Raw genomic sequence first — 21,841 nt, forward strand, 5'->3', positions numbered from 1 at the left:
AGGCCATGAAAAAGCTTTTCTCTATGGTGTAGTATCTCTTGTGTGATTACTAATTTGTTCAATTTTGTTTATTTTTGAAATCTATTGATGACTGTAGTAAATTTTATTGCTTTTTATATGCAATGTCTGACAGGAAAAAGCTTTTGTGCTATGATAAATATTTTGAAGCCAATCCAAGATAATTGCGAGAAACTCTCACTGATCTTGGGGACCTGTGAGCCAGAAAAACTGTGGCAAATGCTATACCCATATGCAGTCCTTACATAACAGCATTTGGAGCTGCAGGTATAGGGCTTTGTATTTCTCCTTTCGGAGCTGATCAGTTTGATAAAAGGAGTAGAGACTACAAGTCCCAACTTAGGTTTTTCAATCGCTTCTATCTTTCTGTCACCATCGGAGCAAAAGTGACCCTCAATATGGTAGTCTACACTCATCAGAGACAATCATAAACACTATGATGTTTCGTCGCTTTGGTTTTGCTTTACATTTGTTTTGTATGATGCGGTGTGATAAACTTTCTAATTACATGAATCGATGTGCATTTGTAATTGAGCAAAAGCTTCTTCTAATTGAGTCATTGGCTCGATATTGAAATTTATGGCCTGTGTGCTATATTAGGTGATTTAAAGAGTTTCTATAAAGTTACAAACCATGTACCTTCCATCTTGCGAATGTTGGATTCTACATTCTTGGACAAATTAAATGTTATCATGTGACAACTACCTCCATCAAATTGCATAGCCAATGACAATGGAGTTGCAATGCTTGTCAATCAGGTCCATCAGCCAAGATTAACAGAGCTTGATTTGATTGCTCAACAGATCAAACCACTTGAATCCATGATCAATTAAATTTTTTATTACTCAAAGAGGATGAGTGGTTATAATGTTGCCAATTGTGTGCGAAGTTCATAGCTTTTCATATGATTACTAAAATGCTATGATTCCTAAAAATGTTGTCTACCTTTTCTTCCCTCTAAGTTGGTGGGAGTTTGATTGTATTTTCTTGAGTTCAAATAATTGGATGTAGTTTTATGATGCTAATGTCTGGTAAACTTGTTTTTTTAGGTTGGGTGCAAGGAGAACGAGCAAATTGGAACTCTTGGATTCCATACACAATTAACATGCTGCCTGTATAAAGCAATAGCTGTCGAAGAACTTGTGCCCAATTTGCAAAACTTTATACAATAGCTGTCGAAGAACTAGCTAGTGCCCAATTTGCAAAACGTCAGCATTGTCTCTTGACAAAACGGAAGGATGAAGAAAAGAGTTCAATATCCAACATTAATACTAATCCATTTCTTTAATTTAGTGTTGTACATAGAAATAATCGATAAACAGAAATGTCTCTTTTGAATTCCATTCATTGATCCTCAGGCTTAGAATTTCACTGCAAGTATGCTTCATTGCATCGTAATGGAAGATGGGCCCACCAATTACATAATATGTATGCTTCATTGCAATCGTAATGAAATTGAGTCTCATTGGATCTGTCAAATAGTGGGTCCCGATCATTCTAATATCATGAGAGGGAACCCTAATCCATTTCTTCTTCCCAACAATTTATCTTATACAAGGGTATTATTATTGTCAATTGCTTTTAAAATGAAAATCTGGTTTTGGTGTTCTCTTTTTCTCCAATTTTAGAGGTAAACTTGCGCAATGGATAAAGTTGACCACACCTTTGTTTGACAGAAGGCGCTCCACACTAATAAGGTTGCAACTTGGGTCGGGTTTTAACTGGCCCGAAAATTACTTGTGTCGGGTTTAGAAATCATGGGTCTAGGGTTGGATCGGGTTTTAGGTTGAAAACCCAACCCAATCTTGGGTAGTTCTGGTTTAAAAGAAGGAAAAAAACGAAACTTGTAACATGAGTTTTTTTTTTTTTTTCCAATATATTGATATTTTCTCGGGTTGGGTTTTTAATATTTAGAGCTCACAATAGTGATCAAGTTCAAAGATTGTAGAAAACAATAAATCCTACTCTAAAAAACTCTAAATTTAAGTAAATCAACCTGATCCTACCCGAGATAATTTCTCGGGTTGGGTTGGGTCGGGTTTTTAATATTTATAGCTCAAAATAGTGATTAATTTCAAAGATTGTAGAAAACAACAGATTCTACTCTAAAAATCTCTAAATTTAAGCTGTCAAGTACATAAATTTAAGAAAGAAACTATTGTTTCACATTACAAACACGATCACCTCATTGAAAACAATTATATTAATACACTCGAAAGTCATTTGACATGTTATTTAAGAGGTGTTTAAGAAAATCATAGCCCACTTATAAGAGGCGGGCTGGGTTTTGGTTTTTTTTTTAAATTTTACTTAAACTTGACCTGACCGGAGACTGGGTCGGGTTTTTTAACATGAAACCCGACCCGTCCCAACCCAAGACCCATGATTTCTAAACGAACCCATGTTATTTTCTGGTTGGGTAAAACACAGCCCAAGTTGCAACATTAGTTATGTGGCCTCACTTCTGATCAATCATAACCATTGAAACAGATTGCCCACCGTGCATCAAAAGCCTAAAATGGACAAAATGTGGGATCAACTAAGTGAATGATCACCACTAATGTATTTTGATGACCGCACTCCACACTTTATTAAAAGTACAGTATGGCCTGCACCATAGGATGATCCAATCCGTCCATTAAATGGGCCACAGCCTAAATAGGTACTTGTGCCCCAAAAATCATTTACATAGGTTGATCCTAACTCTTCGATCTGTAGAGGTACTAGAATGTTAGATGATTGATCATAACCCTATATAGATCGGAGGGTTAGGATAAATCTATGGGAATAATTTTTGAGGCACAGGCCGTGGCCCATCTAATGGACGGTTTGGATCATCCTATGGTGCGGGCCATACCGTACATTTTAATAAAGTGAGGAGTGCGATCATCAAAATACAGTAGTGCTGATATCATTTCCCTTTTTATATTCTTTAGCTTTAATCATCCAGAAGTGGCAGAGAGAGAGAGAGAGAGAGAGAGAGAGAGAGAGAGCCGGTTGCAGATGGGGGTGAATTCATCACTGCAATTTTTATTGGAAAAATTGCCAATGGGGGACTTCAAAATACGAGAATTGCCAATGGGGGACACACTTTTGAAAAATTGTTAGAGAGGGACGAAATGGGGGTCATCAAGTCTCGAAAAGGGGTTATCAACAACAAGTTTTCAAAAGTGTGCAACCTCACCCCCCGCCTCCCCCCCCCCCCCCCCCCCCCCCGCGTTGGCAATTTTGATGTCCCCCATTGGCAATTTTACCATTTTTATTTGGCCTTTTTCTGTATTAGATTGACGGTGTACTCTCCCCATCCCACATCAAATGAATTTTAAATGAAAATGGGAAAGCAACAGATTGGGGATGAGCGTTAAATTTAAAAAAAAAACATAATCCAATCCTTTACTGCACATAACTATAGATATATTTACAGTTAAAACAGTTAAAACAGGAGAAATAGAAGAAATTACATTCTAATAATTTCCATAAGGGCATACATACAATTTTTTTTTGCTAGCTAAGTTGGGGTTTAGGTAAGACCCCCCTACTAGTGTATGAAATATAAATGTTAAACTCCGAGATCATGCTGAGTATTACCTTGAATGGAGAGTGCAGATTGATGTGAACTAGAATCTGTCTTCGAGGAATTTTGTTTTTGATACAAGTGGTTTAATAAGGCAAAGGCAGTAAGAAGACAAGGGGTGTATAGAAGTGCAATCCATCCCTTAAATTCTGCATAAAGAGGAATGGAGTGTAGGGTAGATACAATGAAATTGGCGAGAAGAAGTAACAGGTGAGAAACGAGAGCTGTGACGGCCTTGAAAGAGAAGATAGAGCTGATAACAGTGAAACAGATCAGGTTGGAGATAATAGCAACTTTCACTGGTTGATAACAGTGAAACAGATCAGGTTGGAGATAATAGCAACTTTCACTGGTTGATAACAGTGAAACAGATCAGGTTGGAGATAATAGCAACTTTCACTGGTAGGGATGTTTTACTTTGCTTCTGAAATACCGCCGAGCCTGCGGCCACAGTGAGGTTGAAGCTTAGCAAGATCTTCATCAGCTTTTCCCATCCATTCCCACCCATTTCTCCTCCTCGCTAAAACTTTTACGGAAAACACTTCTAAAATAGGAGCTTCTTCAACACTACCGCAGGGGCGGATAGCAGAAAAGAGGTGCTCAAGCTAAAAGAGAATTGAAAAGAAAAGAGAAGGAAAACTAGGTGGTTCTGTGGGTAATCTAATATAGGTGATCTTGATAGGGTTTGAGAATTTATAAGTTCTGAAGTTTTAAAGAACGAAATCTATAATTGATTATGGGGGTTATCAAGAATTGAAGAAGTAGTTATTTGGCTTATGGGTAATGCAAGAAAGGTTCAAGAACATCAAGTAGTTGTTGGGGCTGTTTAATTAAAGAAAGGAAGAAGTTTTGGGTGATTTTTAAGAGTCGTTTGAACATAGGGGAGAGTTTTGAGCGAGGATGATACATTTTGACTTACTGCCTAATGTTCGGACGGAATCCTGCGACAAACGTCCCAACCAACTATGGCTCCAACCAGTTATTGGCTTGGTTTGAGAGTTGTTCAAAGCGACTTTGATACTCCAAGACAGTTGTTGTTTGTTGTATTTTTGCTAGCTCACCATGGACATCTTCATACCCAGATGAGCCAAAACGAACTAATAAACGCTCCACGAATTCCTTCCAAGTTAGAACTCCATAACATGTTGCTTTAAACCAATCGTACCCATCGTATTGCCCTCGAGATTGATGGAAGCAATTGCAACCCTGAGATCCTCCGCCGTCTAATGGAATAAAAAATATCGCTCCGCTCGGGACACCCAGCCAATCGGATCGTTACCTTCCCATCGCTGAAACTCAATTTTAATGCAAGGAAAATTTTGATATCGATCAATATACATTTCGCCGCTTTGATTATCTCGTTCATTGATTTGACGATCATGAAAGTTTGTAGCACCTTGTTTAGACTGATCCTTATACACAATGGTATATTCAGACACAAGATCACATCTATCTTGGGTGACCATTACTTGAGGAGCCTTCAGAATTTGAGAGAGAAATTCTTTAAACAACTTCAACAAATTTGCTCCAAGAGTTTGGATTCATGCTTCGATCCGCGCATTCCTCGCATCCAACTTTGCTTCCAAGGCTTGCTCTTCTGAGGACGATTCATTCTTATTTCTTGTAGCAATGAAATTAGCCTTCAAATCCTTAATACCAATCTCGTTCTTTTGACAGCGTGTACGAGGCATCTACCGGGAAACTGGTTTGATACCAACTTGATTGTTCTATCAAACAAAAAATAAAATAGAAGGTTAATAGTTTGAGAAGAAAAAGGAGAAGAAAGTGAATTAATTTGAGGAAACTCAGGCCTCCAATGAGTTAATTCGAGAAAACTCGACCTCCAATGCAAATGGGTTAATTCGAGGAAACTCGACCTCCAATGCACTAATTGCGCTAATTATGATTATTCCTTGCTGAATAGCCATACGGCATCTGCATTATGTAGAAATTAGTCGAAGCAAAATAAGGAAATAGAAATAAGGAGAATAGAAAAAAGAAAATAAAAAAAACCTAATATAAGATGGCAGTAACATAAATAAGGAAAGCATCTAAATAAGAAAATTTATTTCTAACATTTCATCACCATACCACTGTCATATTCTGATAATGACAAACCTCACTTTGTTTTAAACATTGCTGAATAGATGTTATAGCATCTTGAGTATTTTGTAACGGCCATGAAAAGCTAATTAAAATAGGGTAGTGCCATTATAGAAATATGAGAATTGAAACTCCAAACACAAAATTAAAACAATTAATATAATGTATTGCCATGCTAAAAGTACTTGAGTTCAGCTTTCACCTTGAATGCTGGCCGCCCACTCGTAGGGCTGGCAATGGGGCAGGGTAGGGGCCGGATGTTGCATTCCCCGTCGGAAGGGAAATTCCCCGTCCCCGCTTCGGGGATGGTGAGGAATCCTGTCCCTGCCCCGCGGGGAATATCTATTCCCCATCCCCTCCCCGTCCCCGTCCCGCACAAAAAACCCTCACGTCAAAAAAGCTATTTAACGCCCATAAAAAAGAAAAAGACAAGCTGTGTTTGTGCACATATCAAAATATGGTAGTGCCAATATCACTAGCCTAAGAGAAATATTTACTGTTAACAAAAAAATACTAAAACATTACTAAAATAAGAGGATATTGATAATTAGGACTGTCAATCGGGCCGAGCTTGGGCGGGCCTGAGGTGCTCAAGCTCAGCCCATATCTATACAACAGGCTACGAGCCGAGTTCGGGCCTGACTAAATTAGAAAATTTGCTTGCCCAAACTCAACACAAACTTCACAACGGGCTTTGGGCCGAGTTCGGGCTTGCATGCTTGCCATTTGGGAATGACTAAACTAGAGAGCCAGAGAGAGGCAGCTGCTTTGAAAAATGAACAACTGTAAATGATTCGCAGGGACTCATTTAAAGATCATCTTAAAGGGTGATCCTTGGGCTACCTCTATTTTGTTAATGTTTAAGTACTTATTTAATTAATATCTACTGTTATTTTTAAGGGCATAAAAATCTTGAAAAATTATATAGTAAATATATTATCAGGCCCGGGCCTATAACGGGCTGGACGACCCTTGATCAAGCTCGGCCCAAATTAGAGTTCGGGCTTCAACTTTTGACCAAGCTTGATTTGGCTTGTTCTCATTTTAATTATGGGCGGGCTTTTAGCGGGCCGAAATTTTTAACTCCCCATCCCTGCTCTAAGTCGGAGGATCCCCATTTTCACGGGTGAAATTGCCAGCCCTACCCACTCGAATGCAAGTCATGGATGGGCTTTGGACTGTTCTTCTTGGGGAATTAGCGCTGTGAAGAATGAATGGCTTTGGGATACAGCTGGCATAAATCCCAACATATATACTTTCACGCGTTGCTGGGCAGAAATAGAAATCTTGCAAGCCAAGAAAACCAAAGTCAAAATTGGCATGCTGTTTGGAAAAAAAAACTAGAGCCACAAATTTATGCCTTTATTGCATGCGAATGCAGGGCTCTTGAGTAATTTAATTTCCTGTTTAATATTCCGCCCCATTTATAGTAATTCACTTCATTAATTTCCCTCTGTGTTCCATGATATATCTTTTCTTCAATGTATGTTGCATCTTAATTTTTCTGTTTAGGACCACATCCCTAAACAGAAGCCTTGTCTAACAGAAATAATGTGTCATTATATTTGGTAAAATGAAAAAATCATGTTCTTATCCTTTTCTGCACGTACAGTACAAGAGAAATATAAGAAGATTACAAACACGAATACTAGAAATATAAGAAGATAAAAGAAAACAGAAAATGCTGGTGCATTGGCTGGAAATATCATTTCTCATAATGGTATACTTGCAAACGTATGAAAGGGATTCCATTCAAGGCAGCTTCCTATACAAAAATTGAAGTGGGCACGTTGAAATTGTAAAACTCATCTCCAAAAAACACAGAATTTAGAAAGATGATTGAGATTTGAACATAAAATTAGACGCACATATAAAATCAACACTTGACTTGACTTGACTGTTATAAACCTATCTTGTTTTTTTTCTTTTTTAATCGACTTCGGAAAGCTTTTTGGGAACTGGAATGACCTTTGACAGATAAAGAAAGAAAAGATGGGTTAGTGCAAATATCAAAACTTGTTTCTGGTGGTGATATCATCTCTCTTAATTTATGCGGAAAAAAAAAAGAAAAAAACAGTTCTCTCCTTTCAATTAAGGCTACTGATATTGGCACAATCATCTTTTAATAATTGCACAAAGTCAGCTAATCGTTTCAATTAAATGGGCTTCATAGATCTTTTTGAGAACTCTAATAACCTTTGGCAGCGGTTTAAATAATAAAATACAAGTGGGGATTGTGCAATTATCAAAACATGATAGTGCCAATATTAATTGCCTTACATAATTCTTTTTAATGCAAAAAAAACTAGAAAACAACTCACCGCTCCTCCCCTTTTTTTTTCCCTCCACCCTTGCTTTTCCCCCTCACTTTTTTTTCCCCTGGCAAGACAAAAGAAACTTCATCTCTTCTTTCCTTTATATTTTTTAACTAATATCTTGACTAATATCTACAGACACTGGAAATAAGATAGCACAGAATACTGATTGAAGAGAGATCGGAAAAAAAAACACCGGTCGACTGGATCTCTGAGGTGCTTTCGATACATCTTTTTATATTATTTAGTTTTAATCATCCAGAGAGAGAGAGAGAGAGAGTACCGATTGTAAATGGGGGTGAATTCATCACTGCAATTTTTATTTGGCCTTTTGGTGTATGAGATTGACGGTGTAGTCTCCACATCAAATGAATTTTAAATGAAAATGAGAAAGCAACAGATTGGGGATGAGGGATAAATAAAAAAAACATAATCCAATCCTTTGCTGCTATAGATATATTTACAACTAAAACAAGAGAAATAGAAAGAAATTACATTATAATCATTTCCATAAGGGCATACGTACAATTTTTTTTTTGGTAGGTAAGTTGGGGTTAGGCAAGACCTCTACCAGTGTATGAAATATAAATGTTAAACTCCGAGATCTTGCTGAGGATTACCTTGAATGGAGAGTGCAGATTGATGTGAAGTAGAATCTGTCCTCAAGGAATTTAGTTTTTGATACAAGTGGTTTAATAAGGCAAAGGCAGTAAGAAGACAAGGGGTGTATAGAAGTGCAATCCATCCCTTAAATTCTGCATAAAGAGGAATGGAGTGTAGGGTAGATACAATGAAATTGGCAAGAAGAAGTAACAGATGAGAAATGAGAGCTGTGGCGGCCGCGAAAGAGAAGATAGAGCTGATAACAGTGAAACAGATGAGGTTGGAGATAATAGCAACTTTCACTGGTAGTGATGTTTTAGTTTTATCTTGCTTCTGATATACTACTAAGCCTGCGGCTACGGTGAGGTTGAAGCTTAGCAAGATCTTAATCAGCTTTTCCCATCCATTCCCAGCCATTTCTCGTCCTCGCTCAGACTTTTATGGAAAACAAGGATCAAATTAACTACAGCTTTAACCCTTCTCCTTTTTTCTTTTTTTTTTTTGATGTGGCAATATTGTATAAGATAAAAACGGGAGCCCGAGATGAGGCACCCCAAGAATACAAAGAAGTAAACCTTCTCCTTCTCACCAAGGTAGTTTCGCGGAAAGGACACAGAAGTTCCCTAGAAAGTATAAGTAGAAACAAGGATCAAACTACAAAGAATTTGATACCACTTGTTCACACGAGGAACAGAGCAGAAGCAAAAAACCTCACTTTGTTATTTTATTCAAAAGCATTAAATTTGAATTGTATGCTTTAACCCTTCTCGCAAGGTTCCCGGAAGTTTCCTAGGAAGTCCCTCAACTTTCTATCCATTCTAATGACTACACTGATTCAATCTTTATCGTTTGAAGAAGACTGTTCAATTCAGTTGTCACTGTGTTTTGTATGCCCTTTATTTTGATCTTGATTAGGGTTTGGAGATTAGTGGTATAAGTAGTCAATAGGGAGGAGACAATTAACATTTGATCTACCTAGGACTTACCTAGTAGAATAGTCATACGCTGAAGTAAAAATTGCAGGGAGAAAAAAAAAAAAAAAATTTCCACCAAAAGATGATTAAAACGTGAGATTTGTTTTCCACTTATTTTAGCCTAAATAGAAAGTGTAAAATAAAGAAAACAAGCGGTGTGTGGAGGTCCGCTGACGGTGATAATGACCGGCTAGCCCATCCTGGAGTTTCCCTTAAGAACATACTCAACCTATCTTTTTGATTTCCTTCTCCCTTTAGAACATATTTAATTTCTTCTTTCTTTATGTTCCATTGTAGCATTGTTATACATGAACAAAATATAAGATGGTTGTACAACCTGTATACTATATAAAATGTATTTTATGTGAAGGGAAATGTTATCAGCACTACTGTATTTTGATGAGGGCACTCCTCACTTTATTCAAAGTACGGTATTACCCTCACAATAGGATGATCCAAACCGCCCATCAGATGGTTTCCTTGTAGATTAGTGGTACAAGTAGTCAATAGAGAGGAGACAAACATTCATAATGTTTGATCTACATAAGATTTACCAGGCAGAGTAGTGACAAATAAACCTTCCTTTTTTCATTAAAAAGGAACTGATATCCGTACTGTCAGATGTTGATAATGGCACTATTCGTGGGACTCTTTCGATTTGATGCTGATATAGGTGTGCAACCCAAACCGAAGAACCATTTACTCAACTCCAACCATAGGAACCCTTTTTCCAACCCGAGCCCGAGTTCAACCCGACCCAACCCGAGTTTTTAAGCTCACTAAAAAGAGTGACAAAAATTGTCGGGTTGCCCAAGGCCCCTCAACCCAAACCCAACCTGAACTCAACCTGAACCGGAATGCGAACTCAACCCAACCCGACCTGACCTTTTTGGGGGTTGAACCTTACCCGAGCTGCACCCCTCTGCTGGTATTTTTAGTTCTTTACACGTTCTCTTTGTTCTCCAAACAAAATTATCGCGCCACATCCTATAACTCATATTGAGAGAGAGAGAGAGAGAGAGAGAGAGAGAGAGAGATGATAATCAGGACTCCACCTAGGAAACGGAGAGCGGATTCCGTTATCGTCCCCGAAAGTGCTACATCCGATCGCCGTCTCGTAATCAATGAAGATCCCGAAACCCTAGAATCTTCTCAGGATCCCTCCGATCAGATGCTCTGTACTTATCAATGCCGTCAAATGGTAATCCCACTCTCTTCCCTGAATTCAATTCCATCTTTATTTTTGTTTGGATTGCAATCATTTCTTGAGAAAATGTTTTTCCTAGGTATTTTTTTTTTGTTTCCATAATTTAGAGGCAAATGATAAATTTTAGGGATATCACTGTAAGCTAATCGTCACCGTCAATAATATCTGAACTGTGATGGTTCTATTCACTCTTTTTTCATATGTAATCAAGCAAGGTAAAGCTGTGAAATTTTGAGCTAAAAAATTACTGCAATCCAAACAGGGCTTTATATAGTGGCGTTTGCATTTCATGTCATTCCTTCATCTTTTTCTTCTTCTTTTAGAATTCATAGAAAATCAATGTGTATCCACATCGATTTCATCTTATTTTTGCCTATATTTTGGTTGATTTTACAGAAAGTATGTTTAGCTTTTGAATTCAGAACCTAGCAATAACATGTTCAGCTCATCTACAATTAAATTCACAGAAACTTTGCATTTATGCTTCTCTTTCATTTGATTGCAGAGTAATTGTGTTACTTATATCTAGGAATGGACGCTATTCTTCGCTTTTGTGCTCTTGTTTTTTTTCTTTTTCATTGTTAGTGTTAGCAACTGAACTCTTAAGTTTAAACCCAAGAATCTGGATTAAGTAAAGTCGCGGTAACTTGATATACGACAACAATAGTCAAAGCGCATAGGATACCCTAAGAAATATGAACAAGGCTCTAAACAACCAAAAAAAAAAAGTTCTTTAATGCATGCTTTTGAGTTTTGACAATACTTGAGATTTGGGTGCAATTTATGCATTTTTTTTTATAAATTTTTTCTATTGTTTTTGTAGCATTGCATCTCTTAATGATAGATTTGTTTGTTTAATCCATTGTTTCTTTGATTCCTTTGATTTTGGTATTTTTCTTCTTTTTTATTTTTATGTTTATTTTTATTTTGTTTTCCGTTTCTATTTAATAAATGATATGTTATAATTGTTATGGAGCTAAATGTACATATATTTTTTTTCCGAATGGTAGCCAATTTCATTCAATAAAAAAGGGACTGAGATGGTCAATACAAGTAACAACATAAACATCAGAAAAAAGAAAAAATGATACAGAACAAAGATCAAGGGGGGAGGGAATAAAAAAGCGCCAAAGCATCCTTCGAAACTCCTTTTCTGGAAAGGCCATTGGCAACCCCATTAGCATACTTCTAAATGTACATATTTTGAGAATGATCCATATATGTATGGGTCTGTCTATCCATTTTGATCATCGTTTTCTATTTTCATTTTAATGATCTTTATTTATCTTACATTCGTCATTTTAGGTAGATAATAGTAGTCTATACCATAGGTCACTGATCTTTTATGCAGACATGTTATTGCATTACATATGTTCATTCTTCATCAGATCATTTCTTTAGTTAAAACAATTGTTTCTACACTTTTGCTTTTAGCAATAAAAAAATTGATGTACAAGCAAATACACATGAGGGCCATGGGGCCAATATGCTCTGCAACTTAATGCAAATTGAATAAATCATGTTAAAAATATCATAGTTTTTAGTTGAAGTAAATATTAAAAAAAACAGTTAAACAATAGTAAACACAAATATGTGGTCAAAATATTGCTAATCACTCTGTTCGCAGTATTCGAATCTCCATTGTAGAGAAAGGAGGAGGAGGAGGAGGAGGAGGAGGAGGAGAAGAAGCGTTACATGTGAGAAGACAAGAATACCCCTAATTGGGTACTCTAATTACACTGCTCATTCAACACACTCCATTTCTGAGACAATTAGAATCCGTATCACCCTGTCCATGGGCATATCACCCATAGAACCGATATGTATTGTTTTGGCCTCCTGCCTTTACATTGATCGATACCCAATATTTGTACTTGGTGTATATCTATTTTTTTCTTCTAACGGTAACGTGTATACTTGTGTATTGTGATTTAAAAATTCTTCTCCTTAGCTAATCTTCCTTGACTTCATGTCAGGATGACATGATAACATGCTGTATTAGTAAACTGTCACCACTACAGAGATCCCGATTGATGCCTTCCTGTTCTGCATTATGTCTTTCAATTGGAAGGCTAGAGAAAAAAAAGAAAAAACACAGATAATTGAAAAGCTTGCCCTTATATATGCTTAAAAGAATGTGTTTTCTGAGTCCTGTTTCCTGGGTGAATGCTTAGGCACCTTGGACTACTATGAAAGGTTAATGTTAGAGTAAATGCCCTAAAAGCCAACGCAACTTGTATTGAATTTGTGATTAAATGAATAAATTGATTGTTTCGTGATATCTAATTGAGTAAATTTTGGAGTATGTGACATGCTTCTTGACATACGTTTGTCCTTAAGTAGCATCATAGGACAGGCCATGCACATAGAGATTATGTGGCAGGGAGATATGGCCTTCCGGATCTCTGCAAACCTAGAATATTCACGGTTGAGGTTAGACACCTCGTACCTGTACACAACCGTCATTGATCCTGCCTCCATATACGCATTGGGGTTGCCTATCTCCGTCACTAGTGTAGTAGACCCTAAGCAGGTGGAATGGGTGCGTTGATAGGGTCACACATTGAACGGATCACTTAACGGAATAACCTGTGGACAAGGAATTGATAAGGTTGTTCCGTCAGTCAGGACCCTTATATTATGTCCGTAGACCCGAGGGATCGTTTTCTTCTGTGGGCAAGTGGCTTTGGTCTAATTAACCGTAGTCCAAATAGGATTACCATAGGGTGTACTAGGTCATCGGGCAAACCCATGGGATCATTAGTGATGCCTAATAAGGAATCCTCCATCTCTCTATAAGAGAGATTGCATTTACAGTTTCGATCTCAGCTAAGTCCTTTAGTAAAAGGCTGGCCAACACTTGATAAAAGTGTTTATTGAAGGTTTTGGAAAACTTTTTTTTAATAGACTTTGCAAATGCATTTGCGTACTTTAAACTGATAGATGAAAGGTATACCATACAGTGGGCCTGAGGGGTAACTATGTCCACCCCTCGTAGGACCCAACTTGGTAAATGGCTGATTGGAGGAAGGACATGCACTTGGAAGTGCTTGGGTATTTCGATTCGATGGTCTTCTCTAGGGTAATGTCCTGGTGGGGGGTCACTTGCCTAATGCGGTCGTAGTTATACTACATTGCGTGAGATCGCAGTGGGGCCCATGGTGGGCCATGCAGGAACAATGAATCCCTGCGACGTTCCCACTCACAACTCGCTAGACCCTTAAAAGATTTTTGGACAATCCAGGTTCCGAACTTTATTGCCCGCGAGCAATGGATTGGATTCATTGTATTTGATACAAGGAGGAGACGCACCATACGTAGGGTGCAACACACTAAATAGGAGAAGAGATACACCATTATATGGCGGTGTTATCGTTAATTGACATGTGCACTTTATTTAAATACTTAAATCTTATTGGTTGGAGGTTTAAGTTAAAAGCTTAAATCCTATTGGTTGGGACTTAAATGATTTATTGTGCATGTGCTTAATTAAACACTTGAATCCTATTGGTTGGGATTTAAGTGAAATCCCATTGGCTACTAGAATGGTGGATCCCTATTGGTTGGAGTTCCAAGGAAATGAGAGTTAGATAAGGCCATGGAAGCCCACTTGAATTGGAAAGTTTCTACACACTTCCACCATGGTAAAAATCATTTTTACCCCTTGTTTTAAGTTAAGAAGCATGGTGGAAGGTAAAGTTGTAATCGCACAACTCTTTCCAAATTAATAACAAATTAATAGGGATTCCTAGTGGGAAACGAACTTCATATGGAGCTCTATTTAACGGGCACTAGGGTGGACAAATTTCTTACTTACAAACCTAATTTCATCCCTAGATAACGTCATCCAGCCCCTCTCCCATAATCTTTTCCCCTTTCCTTTTTAGTTTTTTCAAGTTCTAGTTCTAGTTTCGCCTTGAAGATGGTTTGGGCATATCCAAGAAGCAGCATGTGCATAAGATGAGTGTAGCGGAGATGCGAATGCTTAGATGGATGTGCGGCCACACAAGGTTAGATAGAATTAAAAATGAAGACATCCGTAAAAACGTGGGATTGGCGCCAATTGAGGAGAAGATGAGAGAGCACTTCTTAAGATGGTTTGGGCATATCCAACATAGGCCTTTGGATGCTCCAACGAGAAGAAGTGACTTGTGCCAAGTTGATGGAGTAAAAAGAGGAAGGGGCAGACCGAAAACAACTTGGGTAGAAACAGTGAGGAAAGACTTGATGGCTAGGAACATAATAGAGAACATGACCTTGGATAGGAGAGAATGGAAGAAAATGATCCATGTAGACGAACCCAACTAGTGCCAGGATTAGACTTTAGTTTGAGCCGGGTAGATTCTTTCACCTTCTTCATGGAAATTTTCTAAAGGATTCATTAGCCGACCCCATCTAGTTTGGGACAAAGGCTTAGTTGAGTTGAGTTGAGTTCTAGTTTCGTCTTGGCTCTATATCTAGTTCAATTGGAATTTGGGTTTTGGAAACCAAAGTAGCCTCTGGATTTCAAGTTGGGTTTGGAACCCAAGGACTTCTTCTTCAAGCTCCTTCACCCGTGCAAGCTTTAGAAGCCACTACTTCGACTTTCGGAGGAGTTCGGGTTGAGAAACACCGAGTACACCTAGCGGGGAGTAGATCAAGCAGCGAATATTGGATAAAGGATAATCAATGTAAGTTTTTCTTTCGCTCATGTAATTCAATTCATCACCAATATGAATCTAGTAACTGGGATCTTGGTTGAGTTGGTGGAAATTGAAATTTTTTGTTTTTCGCACATACTAGCTTCCGCCGCGCATAGAGATCCCACCACCAACTTTCAGATACTCTGATAATGCCCTACGATTTTATCTTTTCCATCAAAGAACAATTATAACCGTGCATAAAGATTCCACCACCAACTTTCAGATACTCCGATAATGCGCTACCATTTTTCCTTTTCCATCAAAGCACAATTGTAACCTTTTGCAAGAAAGGATACTCTGATAATACCCTACCATTTTCCCTTTTCCACCATCTAGCTTTGTCAATCATTAGTTGCTTTGCAGGTTTCCTACAGGATTCTCTACAGATTCTGCCTTGTTTTTTTTTGCCAATTATTTCCCAATTCTTAGAATATGCTCACTATCTTCAAGAAATGGTTGTTATAAAGCACAATTGTAACCTTTTGCATGATAAACATGAATAGCTGAAGTTTTTACTATTTTCTAAGTTTTGTAAGAATCAAAGTGGATACAAGTTGTTCCTTCTGCAGCAGATATTATTTTTGGAACTGTGTTTTCTCAATCATCTTGCATTTTGTTAGTCTTGGAAAAATTAGTCATTTAATGCCTAGCCTTCGTCCATTGTCGTCTTTTGTTTGTTGCTTAGGAGAAGTTTCTCTTGTGTTTTTTGTAGGTGAAATCAGAGTTTATGGATGCATTAGGCACGGCAGAGAGTCAAGTACATGCTTACCAATCTAGATTGGAGGCCCTGAACAATGACCTATGCAAGACAGGTGGGACCTCCAGAAGTTAGAGCTTTGTTCCAGCATGTTGTAACTTCGAATGATATTGCTTAACATTCCTTTTGGCTATCTATAATATACTACTGCTTTATTTATGTTAAAGTATAAAAGATCAATAATGCTTTTCTCCAACAGCTTAAGCGTTTGGAGGTCCCGAGTTTAAACCTCCCAGATAGCAAAAATCCACATGTGATGGTCGGCCCAAAGTGTGACCACATGTGCCGCGTGTTTGCCAAGTGGGCCACACGTGCGGGGGAGTGTTAAACTATAAAAGATAATGTTAACTAACCAACTTCTCCAAAAGCTTAAGCTTTCTTTGGCTCTGATACCATGTTAACTAACCAACTTCTCCAAAAGCTCAAGCTGTTGGAGAAAGGCGTTATTTATCTTTTATACTTTAACAGATAAATAACGCCTTTCTCCAACAGCTTAAGCTTTTGGAGAAGTTAGTAAGTTAACAATTTATGTCCCCTTTTTATATTTCTTTCCACCTGTTGGTAAACAACCAAATTTCTGATGGGGCTAACACTATATTTCTAGATTTCTCCTCCGAGTGGTCTCATGTGGTTCATACATCACTTTGTTATCTGTCCTGATTCAAGGGATTACATCATTAGTGCACGTGGTTTCATGTCATACTCATCTTGTGATGAATGCAAACGTTGGCTATATGGTGCAAATATGTCAAATATCTTATTTGGTGTATTTTAACAGTATGTCACATATGATCTGGTGGAAAATGTTATATCAATAAACACCATTAGGAAAAAAAGGACGGCCCAGAGAACGAGGCTCCCGCCATTGCGGGGTCTGGGGAGGGCTAGATGTACACAGCCTTACCCTTGCTTTGCAGAGAGGCTGTTTCTGTGACTCGAACCCGTGACCATCGGGTCACAATGGAGCAACCTTATCAATAAACACCATTAGAAAAAGAGAAAATAATGTTTCAAGTTTCAACTTTGTATGAGTTATGTTTCATGCTTTCTTATTCCTTATGATTTTTCGTAAATGCATGTGGGTTATCAGTTTGTTTTGATACCATTGACTTAGTTTTATTTGTTTTGACAGAAGCAGAGAAAAGGAAATTCAAAGATCAGTTCTGTTCTGTAGAACAGGAATTTGCTGCTGCCAAAGGACGTGAACATGCGTTGCAAGAGCAGCTCTTAAAGGAGGTTAATGATTCTCAAGAGAGATATCAAACACTAGTAAAGCGTTGCAGTGAACTTGAGGTACTATTTTGTTCTTTTCATAAGTATGAAATCCTTTTTTGGTTAGATGATTCGGTCCTCTTACTTAATTTTTTCTACATCCATATTGGAGAAAAAAGATTGGATTTTGGAACCAAGTTTTGAGTGAGTGACTTAGTGGTTTTTTTTGTTAGTGTGCTTGTCAGTCTTGACAATGTCTCTTCATAAGCACACTTTGGTTGCTTCAGGGAATGCTCCAATGCTCACCATCTACTCTTAGACTGTCATTATAGCCAAGGTTTCGGCTTTGGTCGGCATGGAAACAGAAACATTTCGGTTTCGGTGGAAATATTGTAAAATCACGGAAACGTATGGAAACATATGCAAATGATGATTTATTCTTGATCTTTTAAAAAACATATGCAAACGATGAAATTTTAAGATGAAACTTTGGGAATTGCTAGAATAAGCACAAATACATATTTAGAAACCATCACATAAGCAAGAAAGCCATCCATAATGGCTTAATCACATCGAACAGCTAGTGACATGCGCTGTCACACATGTCTAGAATAGTAAAGTCAATAAAGAAGTATAATGTAATGAAGTATAAGAGAGTATAATGACCCGTCTCTCCTCTAAGGACCCCAACTCTATGTCAATACCACATAGCGTTACAAGGTATTATTGGTCCCTTGCCAATTTGATATCTTATGCATAAAATACGGTTACTTTGCTTTGCAGTTTAATGATGTTGCCTACAAATATCATCCTTTACATTAATGAAATGAAATGCAGATAATAACATCTTTTCAATTTTTTTTGTTCCGACCATTTTGGTCGAATTTTGTGAATTTAGGTCGAATTTCGAGAATTTCAGTTAAATTTCAGAAATTTCGATCAAAATTTCGGAGAAATAATTACGTAAAAGGAAATCATGTAGATTTCGTTTTGGTGGGGACGGAAATAGAAATATTTTGGTTATTTCGGGGAAATTTAAAACCATGCCTTCTTTCTTCTCGAGATATTATTGGGCTGTACGATGACTAACGTTAGCAGTTGTATGGCCTTGCAGCATGTTTTTTCTTTTTGAAGTATGTTCTATTATTTTATTTTTTTGGGATTTACATCGTACTTTAATATGGTTGATGGATAGTTGAAGGTGGAGAAAATGGTAGAAACTTTATATTTGAAGTGTCTCATACCGGATCTAGAGTTGGTTGTTCAGAATTGGAATTTTCCTGATCAGCTATGTAGTTGTTTATTTAGATCTGGAACTGATCAGATTTGGAATTTTGTAGACCGTATATGTTTTTTTTTCAGATTCATATTAACGGCCACGGGGCATCCTTTGATGAAGGTAGGTAGATCTTGCACCATATAAGTCACCGTTCTCCGGGAGAGGATGTTGACTAAATATAATCTGAGTTTACTTCTACAACTAACTCACAAATATTTGTCTCGGGAATCATTTGGGAAGGGTGTATCTCAGGATTTTTTTTGAATGATAGCAAATTTCATTTCAAAAGGAGATGACAAGGAAAGTCATCCTAAAAAATACAAGCAAATAGAAAATACAAGGAAGGACAAAAAAAAGCAAGGAAAAAGAAACATCACGGAGGCAAAAAATTGAACAGCTCTAAGCTTTGCTTGATGACTCTTTCCCTAGCCAACCGATCAGCCACACTATTCGCTAATCTTCTAACATGGGAGAAGATAATTGACAAACCTCCAATTTTATATTTGATCTCGTCAAATAAATGTGTAAATCTCCACGGCGGGTCAAGAGAGCCACTTAGCCACCTTATGGTATTAAGAGAGTCGCCCTCAACCATTACCCTATCCAGATCCTCCTTAGCCAAGCTTTTTAACCTCTGATAAACCGCTCGCAGTTCAGCTTCACTTGCATCTGCAGTCCCAATGGGCCCTGAAAATACCCACACAACCCCTCCTCCAGAATCTCTAAGTACTCTCCCTATTCCGGCAGGACTTGGATTACGAAAACTTGAGCCATCAAAATTTAATTTTAGCATCCCCTGCGCAAGAGGATGCCAATCCTGTAAAATGGTCTCCCTCCTTTCAACACTAAGACAAACGTCCTTCCATCCCTCCCAAAGAGCATATGAAGAGACAAATTGAAAGGAGGGAAGACATTTTACCCAAGCAATAGTCAATGCTATGACTTTAATGAAGAGAGAAGGCAGAGACCTGGAAACACCGTCGAAAACTCTTGCGTTCCTTTATCTCCACAGGACCCACATAGTGGCTAACAAGCACATGTTGTAAAGGATCTCCCCTTTAGATCTCCAGGGAACCAACGACCACCCTTCTAGTAAATCTTTAAGATTAGATGGGTAGACCCACAAAATACCAAACCTGAGAAGGATTCTACTCCATACTTCCCTGACGAATCTGCAGTGATGAATAAATGATCCACTGATTCTCCCACGCCTATGCACAATGCACAATGATCCACTATCAACATCCCCCTCTACTTCAGGAAGTCAATCGTTTGGATCTGACCTTTAACTGCTGCCCAACTGAAAGTAGGGGTGCAACTTGGGTTGGGTTCAACCCGAATTTGGGTTGGGTCGGGTTAAGCTTTTTCGCAAATCGGGTTGGGTTGGGTTGGGAAAAATCAACCCGAATTGCAAATCGGGTTGGGTCGGGTTGGGGTGTCTGGCAACTCGACCCGAATTGTGACCCGACTTTTTTGTTAAGTTTTATTTTATGTTTTCAAATATTTACTATTTTAGACTTTATTTTTTTAGAGTTTTACACCTTTTTGGGAAAGTGGGTCACAACTGGCAAGAATATGAGACTAGAAGACTAAAACTTGTTCTTTTTCCATGACTAGAAGACTAAAACTTTGTTCTTTTTTGGGAAAGTGGGTCACAAGTGTGGCAAGAATATTAGAATGTGAGACTAGAAGACAAAGACTAAAACTTTCTCTCTTTTTTCTAAAAGACTAAAACTTCTTCTCTTCTTCTTCACTAACGAAAATTACTAAACCCTAACCCTAAGTCCCTAAGTCCCCCATGGCGGCTGGTGGCAGTGGCACGGCTTGAGGCTTCGTGTCCACTCTCCACGTCCGTGCGAAAACAGAGCAGCGAGGCCTACTATTCAAGGAAGGTACATGCTTTTCTCCTTTCTCTTTTTTCCCTTTTCTTCTCTATAGATTTTGGGTGTCAAGAAAGGGCAATGATATTCCCCCCTGTTGGATATTTCCCCCCATTAACAGATATCGTTAGGATATAATAAGGGGGGAGGAAACAATCGGTTCTCAAAATCCAAAACAACCCAGCTTGAGGTGGTTAGAAAACAGATCTAATATAGGTGGAAGTGCCTAAATTTCTTACAAATTTACAAGCATGATTTGCAAATCGGGTTGGGTTGGAAAAATGGGTTCCTCGGGTTGGGTCGGGTTGGCCTCAACCCGACCCGAGTTGCACCCTAGCTGAAAGTGCAGACCGATGGGGGCTCATGGATTTTCCATACTTTTGCTTCAATAGGGAACATAGGGCTAGGCATTAGAGAGCTGTAAAAAGATTTTATTTTTATACCGTCGAATACTTTTACAGTTCTCTAATGCCTAGGGTGTATCTCAGGATATTTTATTTTTTTATTTCGGGTTTATGTAGGGAAAAAACTGAAAAAAATAAAAACCTTTAAATATACATAAATATAAAATTTAAGAATAAAATTAGGACAACAAATAATATCATGAATTTATGGAGATATTTTTGTTATGAAAAGTAAAATATGAAGAAATCTACCATTCAAAAATAAAAATAAAAATTGAAGAAATGGGGGATTGGTCCTATTTTTGTGAGCGAATGCGTTTTCAAAATTTTGGGAAATTTTGTGATTTTTTCAAAAATAGCAAAAAATACGATATTTTTTTGCAATTTCGGATATATTTGTTACTATTTTCTACCGTAGCTAGAGCCTCAAGAAATAGTTCTAGAATGAGTATCTATGAAAATCATTCCCAGCATGTGCAGATCAAAACTGTAAAGTTGGATGGCACAAGTTATCCCTGAGTGACCACGGTTCGCTAAGATGTATATTAGCGGCCAAGGTAAATTGGGATATGTTACGGGTGAAGGAGTGCACTAAAGGAAGACAATCCAACATATGATAAATGGGATTGTGAGAATTTAATGGTCTTTTTGAACTGAATTTAACGGTCTTGCCATTTTTCGTTACAAAATCTAGCTAAACATCTTTTTGAACAGAATTTAACGGTCTTGCCATTTTTCATTGCAAAAATCTAAACATCTTTTTGAACAGAATTCTGGAACTTGAATTTCTTTTTCTATTTATCATCTCTTATATTCTTTGTAACTTATTGCTT

The 21,841-nt window shown here is 37.8% G+C and overlaps 1 protein-coding gene across 5 annotated transcripts in view; it reads left to right on the forward strand.

The window, feature by feature from the left end:
• The first annotated feature begins 10,389 nt into the window (after positions 1-10,389).
• The window catches only part of MAD1 (mitotic checkpoint family protein), a 38,636-nt gene continuing 27,184 nt past the window's right edge, over positions 10,390-21,841 (forward strand). For 2 of the 5 annotated variants that reach the window (XM_077375681.1, XM_077375682.1), the window contains exons 1-3: positions 10,393-10,788; positions 16,189-16,288; positions 17,366-17,526. In XM_077375681.1, coding sequence (XP_077231796.1) covers positions 10,624-10,788; positions 16,189-16,288; positions 17,366-17,526 — 426 coding nt within the window. In that variant the 5' untranslated portion in view covers positions 10,393-10,623. Of the gene's footprint in view, positions 10,789-16,188; positions 16,289-17,365; positions 17,527-21,841 lie in introns of all 5 variants that reach the window. The other 3 variants (XM_077375685.1, XM_077375684.1, XM_077375683.1) reach the window with 3 other exon arrangements.

This window comes from Tasmannia lanceolata, unplaced genomic scaffold (assembly GCF_043159265.1).
Source record: "Tasmannia lanceolata isolate RefF3 unplaced genomic scaffold, GAP_Taslan_0.1 ptg000054l, whole genome shotgun sequence".
NCBI classification, from domain to species: Eukaryota; Viridiplantae; Streptophyta; class Magnoliopsida; order Canellales; family Winteraceae; genus Tasmannia; species Tasmannia lanceolata.